The 11484-nt window shown below is 37.7% G+C and overlaps 1 protein-coding gene across 1 annotated transcript; it reads left to right on the top strand.

Annotated features, from left to right (window-relative positions):
- The first annotated feature begins 539 nt into the window (after positions 1–539).
- Positions 540–10789, top strand: arf2b (ARF GTPase 2b). Its single transcript, XM_028476360.1, has 5 exons — positions 540–696; positions 6828–6985; positions 7965–8075; positions 8932–9056; positions 9138–10789. Exons 2-5 carry the CDS (start codon positions 6838–6840, stop codon positions 9297–9299), a joined length of 546 nt encoding a protein of 181 aa, XP_028332161.1. The 5' UTR covers positions 540–696; positions 6828–6837; the 3' UTR covers positions 9300–10789.
- The last annotated feature ends 695 nt before the right edge of the window (positions 10790–11484 follow it).

Here is an 11484-nt window from a genome sequence, read left to right as displayed (position 1 = left end):
CTGAATATTAACAAAAATGGAAAGTAATTACTTTCATATTTTGATATTCATTATACTTTAAAGTCATTATTAAATATGTTTAAGTGGAAAGTGATCTATTTAAAGGATTTGTTTAGTTGGTGCATTTGAAGGATTGGCCTTTGGTGTCAAAAGTATAGTTTAGTAGTTTCTGTGTCATTCAACAACAACAAAAGAAGAAGGGAAACAAAGAGAGATATAGAATTTTCAGTTTCCATTTTTTTCTTTTTTCTTTCTTTCTTTTTTTTTTTTTTACATCTGATGAAACAATTAGATGGATTCTAATTCAGAATATTTTTTTTTAAGTTGATAATTGTTTATCAATAATAATAATAATAATAATAATAGGCAGAATGGTATTTAACTGTTAATATAAATTGATTAAAATACTTACTTCACTTCACCACTGCAGCCACTTCAGTGTGTTTAAACTTTATTAAACTGGTGTAAAACCACTTCCTCGACATTTTGTCCACTGTGCACTGGTTCTGACAGTCACGATGCTGATTGGTCCTCAGTCGGGCCGGGGAGGGACAATAGTTACTATCTGCGCTGTGATTGGTGACAGGCGGTCAGTGGGAAGTGGTCCGTTCACCGGCGTCTCCCTGGTTGCGCAAGACGCCATTTTGGAGTGACGGTGGGGATAACGGAAAGATCGAGAACCGGAGAATTTTAAAGGTAAATATAGTCCGAAAACATATCGACTCAGTCTTGTACCGTCGTGTAATGTGCGGCGATTGCGGTTCGGTTTCACCTACTTGGTTTAGTGGACATTAAACATGACGTCACGCTGTTTGGGGGGTTACTGTGACGCGGCATTTAGCTAACGGTGATTTGTGACAGCCAAACCGGCTTTGATGAGCAAAAACCGGGCTCCGGTTTTCACGATTGATAATATTGACTGTGCCCTGTCGTGTGTAGTCCACTATCGTCCATTTAACACCTTGAGCAGCCTTATTTTACCTAAGGTGCTAACGAGTTAGCCACCGCCCTGGGCGCAGCTAGCGTATTCTGACGGCTGCTGGTGTCGTTCTCCTTTAAAAGCTCTAACATTCGGACTAGTTAACACTTAAATCAGCTCGTAACTGTGCGTAGGTTCAATGTTTCTCCCTGGTTAGAGTTTCTGTGAGCTGGTTACACAATGACAGCTCGTTTAGTAACACTATCCTGCCGCTGGTTGTAGCTTCTCCAGCTGGAACAGGCCTCTCCTTTCTGCTGATCACGTAGGCTGTGACGGGTTTTCCGCGTCTACGACCAAAATCCAATAATAAAGACTATATTCATGACTTTCTCAGCTGAGTATGATCATGTCTAGTTGATATTATTGACGGTTCGTTGATTCTTTTACAGTTCAAAATGTTAGTTTCTCAGCAGTACTGACTACGATTAATGGACTCTTTAGAAAAAGCCTGTTAACATAAGCAGCCTTTTACATACACCTGATTATTTTACTTTGAAAGTCATACAAAAAGTAAACATAATCTGGAAGTCATTAGTGAGCTACTCTAAAACTCGTAGTTATTTATGACCTTCTCAGCTGTGTATAGTCTTGTTTTCCGTGGTTTTATCCATGAATAATTAGTTAGTTTCATAGTTTATCAAGCAGGTGAAGTGCTACAGACTAATAACTGACCCCAGTTCTATTTTTCACCAAGTTGCTTCGGATTATTCATTCATATTTATATATGTGTTTAAAAAAAAAAATCTGTCTGGCACTAAATATTGGTTAAATAGTCAGTTTATATCAGCTTCTAAACCTAGAACTAAATAATAGAACTAAGTACATTTTATTAATATAGCGCAAATTACAACAATAGTCATTTTGAAGCGCTATTAAAATATAAAATTCTATGTATGTATTTCATTTTTTACTGGGGTGTCCGATCCGATATTGAATTTTATCGGACTGCATCTAAAATTTCCGACATTTATTCAATTGTAGAATACTGTAGATATTATACTGAAAGTTAAAATGTATGTAATCAATTGGTTAATAATAAATGGGTCAGTTTTTCCTCATACCTACTGTTGCTCACTATTGTTCTCTGTTAGAGTATCATCACTTGATCAAGCCTTTTCTAACATTCCACACTACAAAATAAGTAACAAAAGTATGTCTGATTTGTGCTGATATTGGATCGATATAGGTTTTGGCCATTACTCAAGGCTGCAATATTGGTATGGTATCGGAAGTGAAAAAGTTGTATCGGGACATAGTTGTGTATAGTCTTTTTGTTTTTGTGATACTTTAAATGGCTAGTCGTCTGTTTTAGAAATTAGTAATTCTACCGACTACAAACTAGTGAGCTCAATGATAAAAAAACACTGCATTTTTTATAATATTTGATATAAATATTACATTATATTATTTAATACATGCTCTACATTAAATACATATTTTTTAAATACTTTATTCATTTAGATTGACAGATAATGAACTATTTATTTATAAATCCTATTTCTGATCAACAGAGTTAGATATTTAATAATATAATGTTGTGTTTTAATCAAAGATCGTTGCTTTAATTGTGAGTTTTACTTTGAAAGATTTTTTCATGTTGCTCAGTAACACTATTTTTTACCACTGGTTGTAGCTGATCAGTTCACACACGTGGGTTTTTTTGAGTTTACATTTCTGAATCTATGATTGTCCCAATTTTGTCTGTAAATAGTGAGTTTTGTTTTGGTGAAGATGTCATCGACAAATCAATTGTCACAGTTTGCAGCTAAATGATAAGAATTGCTAGGCTTTGCTTGTAAAGCAAAAATGACCTTTTGATTTGGCGGTAATGGTTGCTTATGGATTATTTAGCAGTATTTGTTTCCTTTTATGATTTCTGTTTGTAAAACATAGAAAAACTATGTGCTCAAGTCTGGTCCTGGAGAGCTGCTGTCCTGTTATGGTGATGTCGTCATTCAAAGCCTGCTAGTAAGTTTACTCTTTACAGTCAAGGTAGCAGCTAAAACATGCAGGACAGGAGCTCTCCAGGACCACACCTGGACACACCAGCACAGGATCGAATGAAGAGTAATATCCAAGTAGTTTGATTTATAAAAAAAAATAATATTTCATCTGTGCCTTTGAGTTTTTCTTAGCTTTCAATGTGAGTTCAATAAATGAAATTAATATAAATTTGAGAATTTTGAACGTTTTACTTGATTTCGGCAGCTTGGTTTCAGAAAAAATTTACACAAACACATTTGTTAAAATAGAAAAAATAATTCCCATTAATGTGTTGAGGGGAGAACATGCAAATACCTCTTAAATCAGCTGTGATTACTAGAACAGACTTTCCAAACAGACTTAAGTTGAACTCGACCAATGAGCGGAATGAAAATAGATTTTATCTGCACGTTGTTAAACATTTAAAGTATTTCACATTAAGCCACATGTTTCAAACTCTTCTTCCTTGCAGAATGAATTCGTACGTAAAAAATATTGCAGGCAAAGAATAAATCTTAAATTAAAAGCATGTCAGACTCATCACATTAAACCTGCAAATTTTCAATAATTTATTACGAGGCCAATTTGTTGAGAAAAATCTGCCTCCGTCCATTTATGTCAACAAATATTTCTGCTCTTTAAATGTCACAATATTTACAGAAGTAGGAAGTAGATTGTGGTTAACTAGATTATAAGTTAGCGCTCTGATACTTGGCTGTAAAATTGCAGCAATAAAGCCCTATGAATTCCATTTAATTTTTTAAAATCAAGTTTGTTTTTTTTTTAAATATTTCATCAAATTTTTTCAGAAAATATTTGTTTACAACTCCTGTGAGGAAACAAAATAAATAATAATGCAAAGAAACCCATATTTAAAACCAAATGTGAGCTACAATTAACAGGTAGATATAAGTAGGGCCCTATAAAATCAATTGTATTTTTTTCCAAATTCCATGTTTTCCACATTTCAAAATTCTGTTTTTTCGTAAATTTTGAGAAAATATTAGTTTTTTTCAAGTCCGTAATCATTACACAAAAATAGACACAAGATTGCATGAGTTATTTCACCACTAGTGTGAGTATTAGAAGCTCTCACGTTATGATTAGATTTATCCAGCGCTTCTTTCAAGAAGACTCAAAGCGCTTCACAGAAATCATTATTAATTCACATCAGTCATACCGGTGGTGGTAAGCTACAATGTAGCCACTGCTGCCCTGGGTCATACAGTCAGAAGCGTGGCTGCCATTTCGGCCCTCTGACCACCACCATCATTCATGCACAATTTATACTCATTCATACGAGGCAATATGGGCAAAGTGCCTTGCCCAAGGACACAAAGTCAATGACTTTGATAGAGTGGGAAGTTATGATGAACATACGATGTTTAGACTCTACAATCCCTGAGTCCTGTTTGAACTGTATCATCTGAATTTTTAAAATGTCAATATGTAGGGTCCTATCATTTTTTACGTTAACAGATTTGCAACAAAATCGACCAGTGATTAAAAACTAAATCCACTGGAAAGTGACATAATGTGAATGAAAGGTTGTCATCGTGAAGCGGGGGACGTTTGTCTGAAGAAATGTTTTTTGGGAACTGTTCATTTGCTGTGTTTCAACCATAGACTGTAAAAAGAATGGACGGGACAAGCTCCCCGGTTGAGTGAAACTTTTATTTTTAGAGCTCCCCCTGCTGACTGGCTGTAGTATGTTGAGAGTTTCAACATGGCTGCTGCTTGCCTCAAGGGTGTTCAACGTCGTATTTGTTTGGACTGCAATTATACCGTTAATGAATTATTTCATAAAATTGTCTTAAATGCAGCTTTGCTGAACAGCTCAATGTTGACTAGGGCTGGTACAACGCGTCAACGTCATCATCAATGATGTCGATGCAAAACATGCGCGCCAATGCGTCGTCCTAGCAAAGCAAAGATGGCGGCGCCGGAGAGTAACTAACGTGAGTGGCTCCTCCGAGTTTGAAAAGTGCAAGGCAGTGAAGGCAGGGGACTCGTTTGCTGAAGGTAGCTGTTCCCCGTAACCCTCGTCCTTTATCCCGGGTGTGACCAGACGTCAGCACCGCACGCACACACACACACACACACACAGCATTTGGAATTTTGAGTTTAAGGAAAATGTGCGTGGCAGAGTGTATTACTTTAAGTTGTGATTTTCATATGAATGAAAAATTAAAAGATGCACTTTTTTTTTGTAAGCTAGGCTAGGACACCATGACAAGCTCCCACTGCCTTTTTATTTTTTATTGAATGCTACTTCTGACTCTGAATGCATTATTTTGTACTTTTATATTCTTACTTGAATTTTATTTTGGAATTTTGAGTTGAAGAGCAATAAACATATGTTGGAATGGTAAGGATTTTTTTTTTCATTTTAGATATGTAAATCAACATGTATAAATTACTTTTAGTCAATTAATGGGGAGATTATTGAATCGAACTGGAAAAATGAATCGTTAGATTAATCGATGCATCGAAAAAATAATCGCTAGAATGTTGACAGATAGTTATGGTAACTAAGGATAAGTTGAAAGCTGCGTATAATTTACAGAGTGACTGCACAAAGGGCTTTTAATAATGACTAAAGTTGGTCTAATATCCTAAAAAAAACACCCCATAAATATTGACCAGTCGGTGTCCTCTGTGAGCAACATTTGTAACTAAGGTAAATAATAATAAAAAAATTGTTTGTGTGTAATTCAGAATTAAATTTGTGTTTACAAGGTCAGTTTAAAGAGGATTTAACTTTTATTCTGAATTAAAGAGGAGTTAAAGCTTCCATGTAAACCATCTATGAAAAAGCTACTGAACCTCCCACTTTACTGTAGCAAGACATACAATAATTCCTACAGGCAATGCACTAGTTTTTAAAATTCAGATTTAGTTCCACAGAACATAATACAGTCCAAACTGGGCTCAACTACCATGAATGAGGCTTAATTATAAAACATTAGGCATAGTAATATTTGCTGAATGTAATTTTGTGTGAAGGACATTTGTCATTAAAGGGTGTGTGAGTATGACTGCGATCACTAACTGCAGTGTTGATTTAGCTTGTCAGAGTAAACAGTGGATGTGTTATTCATCAGTGTTTATATTGTCGCATGTAAAGACGCTCCAGTCGTTGACCAGTTCTACTTGTTCTTGGACGGCTGAACAATGGAGCTAATCTGTTTCATGTCTGATAGTTGGTCTGACAATGCAACCAGAGGATGGGAAAATAGACTGAAAATGTGAATTCATCTCCCCCTTTGTTATTTTAGCATTTTGTACTTGCACATTTTACCTGTTTTGAGGTGTTTGTGAGTCATAAAAAGATGTTTAAAAAAAAAAATCTAGCATCTCTCTGTTGATCAATCAACAAGTAAACCACACGTGTCAAACTCTGGGCCTGGGGGCCAAATCCGGCCCTTTAGAGCATACAATTAGCCCTAGCAGAAAGCAAACAAGTCAGACACCATGAATCAGTGTGTAAATTACCAACTAATACAGTTGTAGATATCTTCAAATTAATATTATTAATAGGGATTACATTTTCCCTATGCTCCTCCATTTATTTTCCCATATCCTGGAATTAAAAAAAAAAATTTACACAAAATTCTTATTCACAAAAGTGAATATTTTGCAGGGACTGATGTGTCCCTTATTGCTTTGATATTATCGATGCCGTACATATTTTATCATGTATTTGGTTCCTGAACTAAAATGAGTTTGACACCCCTGATGTAAACAATTACTGGAGTGTGTAAGGTTTTATTTTGAAAAGTCTCATTCTGTCTCTGTTTCCCTGTTGTTTGAAAAGGCAAACATTTGTGACACGTCTAACCTGTGCTTGTCTCTGCTCCCACAGACTGGTCACCATGGGGAATGTATTTGCGACCTTATTCAAGGGCCTCTTCGGCAAAAAAGAGATGAGAATTCTCATGGTCGGCCTTGACGCTGCTGGAAAAACAACAATCCTTTATAAACTCAAGCTTGGAGAGATAGTCACCACCATTCCCACCATCGGTATGTTTCTGGTTTGTGTTTATACCCTGCAGTGGAAATCAGCCTAAGACAACTCGTTATTATAGTATTCTTATAAATAATATAGAATTATCCTTTAATTCTTTTGATTATTTTATCATTTCTTTTAAAATCCTGTAAAAAAAAACATATAATTTTTTTGTTAAATATTAAAATAATGCAATATTATATATTTCTGATCATTAGTCATATTTATGTTGTATACCATGGATGAACAACTTTTATTCCAGGGGGTGGGGCCACAAAAAAGGGTCACATGATCAGCATTCATGTAAACATTTCGAACAACATTTTTTCTGTCATGTTTTTGCCTCTTTTTGTGTGCGTTTGTTGTTTGTGTTTTGTTTTTTGTTTTTTCTTAAATAAATTTGTATGCATTTGTTGCCATTTTGTGTGCTTTTAGAGTCATTTTGTGTATTTTTGTTTTGTATATTTTTCTCTTATTTTTGTGTGTTTTGGAGTAATTTTGTGTATTATTGTTGTCCTCGTGTATTTTTTTGTCATTTTTTGTGTTTTTAGAGTAATTTTGTATATTTTCGTTGGAATTGTGTTTTTGGAGTGTTTTTGTGTATTTTTGTTGTTTTGCATATTTTTCAGTTATTTTTGTGTAATTTAAGAGCTGTCTTGTATTTTTTTGGAGTCATTTGGTGTATTTTTGTTGCCCACTTGTCGTGTGAGTTTTTGGAGTAATTTTTTGCATTTACTTTCAAAGCCACCACAAATATATTTAACTATATTTTCATTTGAAGTCATTGTGTTCAAAGTCTGTCCCTTTTTTTCTTGTGTTTCATTGTAATTAATGCACAAATGCTGAGTTTGAAACTTTTTAAACAGAAGTGGTAAAGATTTCTACCAAACATTGTGTTCCTCTGACTGTGCATAGTGTGTGTGTGTTGTGTTAATGTTTGAAGCTGTTATTTAAGTGACTGAAACTGATCAACACGTTTTCACCCCTCTGCAGGTTTTAACGTTGAAACTGTAGAATACAAGAACATCAGCTTCACAGTGTGGGACGTGGGCGGTCAGGACAAAATCAGGCCTCTGTGGCGTCACTATTTCCAGAACACTCAAGGTGAGAGCGGAGGATTGTTTTAGTCGATCATTGAGCCGATCCAGCTGTGACTCATGTGTAGGAATTCCATGTCCTGTCGAGTGACGAGAAGTTTACCTCGTTTAATGCTTTAATGCTGCCTGAGGAACCGTCATAGTTTAGTGATTTAAGTAAGGCTGCAATGATTAGTCGACAAAATCGATTATGTTGACTATAAATATTTGTAGACGTGGATTTTATAGCGTCGACACGTTGTTTAATTTAGTAAATTAATGATGAAATCCAGCCCGTGGCTGCTTCCTGTTTTTTTTTCTGCTACAGTACCTTAAATTGACCGCTAGGGGAGGAGTGTCGCTCCACTCACTTTGTGCAAGTAAACAGCAAAGAAGAATGGCGGAGAGTGGAAACCACAGAAGAAGCTTAACACTACCTAAAGTTTCTTCAGAACTTTTCACCAAAAAAACAAATCGGTCAAAAACAGGGACCGAGAGAGGAGTGACATCACTACCGCTGATATTTCCCCAATTTTTCATTTCTAATCACATGCAAATGTGTTTGTTAGCAAACAGTCTGTGATTCAAATACGTTTTATAAGGTCTGAGAGCATGTTTAACACTAATAATGACACATGTCATTATGTCCATCAGAACCACCTGTTTATTACAGTGATCATTTTTAATCAAGTGAAGACAAAGTATACTCCTCATGAATCAAATTTAATGAATTGTTTGCTATCATTTTTTAAAAGGTTGAAATTGCTGCTTGAAAGTGTTTGTTTTGATCTCTACTGTAAACACTCCGTTCATCGACAATGTTGGAAAGGTTTGTCGCATTGCATTGCATTGTGGGATGTTACCCAGTTTGTGTTCTGGTGCAGGCCTCATCTTTGTGGTGGACAGCAACGACAGGGAGCGAGTGAACGAGGCGAGGGAGGAGCTCTCCAGAATGCTCGCAGAAGACGAGCTCAGAGACGCCGTGCTGCTCGTTTTCGCAAACAAACAGGTGAGAGCGCAGTGACGGATGCTTTTAGGATTACATAGAAGTGTCTACTCTATTATAGATGGTTCTATTCTCTCATCGCAGGATCTCCCCAACGCCATGAACGCTGCTGAGATCACAGACAAACTGGGCCTCCACGCTCTGCGCCAGCGTAACTGGTACATCCAGGCGACGTGCGCCACCAGCGGCGATGGCCTGTACGAGGGCTTGGACTGGCTCTCCAACCAGCTGAAGAACCAGAAATGATCCATTCCACCACTTTTTCTTTTCTTTGTTCTTCTGTTTTTCTTTTCTTGTTTGTTGTTTTATTATTTTACTGTTTCAACACAGCGGCAGCACCGGACCCCCCGACCCACCTGCCCCGGCTTTTTCTGTCAAGAACTTCCTCCACCAACCCTCCCCAACATCTTCTCATCAGGGGGAGGGCTCTAGCCTGAGCTGCTTGTGTGTGTGTGTGTGCGCGTGTGCGTGAAGGCGTGTGTGTGAACGCTGGCTGGGATTGGTTGTAACCCTGGCGTGCCTTTTACACACCTTCTGTTGAATCAGCTGTACGGTTTTCCAGCCCCACCCTCTGCCTTTTCCTAACCCCCCCCACCCCAATGTTCTGCCCTATACCTTCTCAAGCCCCTCCCACTCAGTCTTGCAGCCCCGCCCTCTCCAGGGGAAGCATGGTTTTCATACGGCAAAGAAAGAGCAATGGGTGCACGCGCTCCCCCCGCCTGTAGTGCCCCCCCCCCCAATATAGACTAGACCTCCTCCTTCTGGACTCCAAACCCCCCCCCCATGTCCCCCACCCCCCACCCCCCCACCCCCCAGTAAGAGATTCAATAACTTGCATCTTAACCTGTATCAGGTCGACGCAACTCAATTAAAAAAAAAAGCGAAAAAACAGCAGGAACAAGTTGAAGAAAAGCTCTGCCGTCTTTAGAAACTCATGCTCTTTGTTTTATTATTATATTGGAATATAACAGATTCTACTAAACAAGGGGTCACCCACCAACACTACCTTACCCCCCCAACCCGACCCCCCCCCCCTCGCGAACGGGACGCGAAGCACAAAGAAAATCAAAACAATCTAGTGAATTTGAATCCAGATTTGGTCCTGAAACATGTCTGCGTAGCCGTCGCCGCATAGCGGAATGCTCCGTTAGCCACCAGGGGGCGTGGTTACTGAAGCCGTTTGTCCTGACACGTTCGCACACACTTCACCTCAGATGTTACATGTGTGTGGTTTTCCTGTGTGACCCGTTCTAGTATTTTTACCAAATGCATTCGAGCTGCACCGACCAATCCCACTCCTAGTTTGATTTTCCCGTCAACAGTTTCACGTCGGATCTCTCGTTACCGGCAGCGATGAAGGAAAAGTGGCGTGAGTGTTTCTGGGGCTGCTCCGACCACAGACTGATTTAGGTGGAAGGTAACAGATGGTTGGTCACTCTGTGGACTGGTCACCCGGACGGTCCCCCGGTGGGCGGTCACTCTGTGGGCTGGTCACACGGTGGTGGTCACTGTGGGCTAGTCACCCGGTGGGCGGTAACTCTGTGGGCTGGTCACTCTGTGGGTGGTCATGCGGTGGTGGTCACTCTGTGGGCTGTTCACTTGGTGGGTTTTCACCCGGTCAGGACATTCAGCGGCGTCCTCAGTGTTGAACGACGGCGGCTAAAGAATGATTGTAAATCTGTTTCTGTGGAATCTTCTGAACACACGAATAAACATGATTCGATCCATCAGCCGTGCGCACAAGTGTGTGTTTCCGTCTTTTCACAATAAAATCCAGTGGATACTTCACTGTTGTCAACAAGATCGAATTGGGTGTCACAGCAGTTCAGTTACAAAAAAACAATAATGGATAAATAACTAGAATAATTAAATGGCTACAAACAAAACAAGAAACTATAATTGATAAATGATAATGAATTATAAAAGAAAACGATTAAACAGCTAAATATAATGACAATAATAAATAATCAAAAAATGAAATGGCTACAAACAGAAAAAAAAGCATAAATAACACATTTTTATTTGGCTTCAAAGAAAACAATGGATCAATAATTTAAAAAAAAATACAGAATGGCTACAAACAAATTAAAATAAATGATTAAAAAATAATAGAAAAGGTACAGACAACATAGAAAGTGCCTTTATATAATCTATCATGCTAGTTCTAGGCAGTGAATCTTTAATTTCATGATCTGTGAGTAACTCCATTAATTGTTGTGTGCATTAGCAAGACTAAACCTCAAATGTTGTGTATGTAGAGCTTTATCATTCAAAATGTACTGCAATGAGAATACCTGCATACGCATTAACCTTTAAATTTAACATAACTTTATATTCACTACAAGAAACTTAAGTTTGTTGTTGAGATTACACTTTATTACAAATACATTTACACAACCATCATATTCAATAAATCTTGCTTCATCAGTCT

Source organism: Gouania willdenowi, chromosome 19 (assembly GCF_900634775.1).
Source record: "Gouania willdenowi chromosome 19, fGouWil2.1, whole genome shotgun sequence".
Classification (NCBI taxonomy): Eukaryota; Metazoa; Chordata; class Actinopteri; order Blenniiformes; family Gobiesocidae; genus Gouania; species Gouania willdenowi.
This window is presented reverse-complemented; position numbering and strand designations above follow the sequence as displayed.

Bases quoted from the DNA above. Each gene is read 5' to 3' on its own strand.
- arf2b (XM_028476360.1), top strand. From the start codon at position 6,838: ATGGGGAATGTATTTGCGACCTTATTCAAGGGCCTCTTCGGCAAAAAA. The intron at 6,986-7,964 runs GTATGTTTCTGG...ACCCCTCTGCAG, and splicing joins CACCACCATTCCCACCATCG to GTTTTAACGTTGAAACTGTA. The intron at 9,057-9,137 runs GTGAGAGCGCAG...CTCTCATCGCAG, and splicing joins TCGTTTTCGCAAACAAACAG to GATCTCCCCAACGCCATGAA.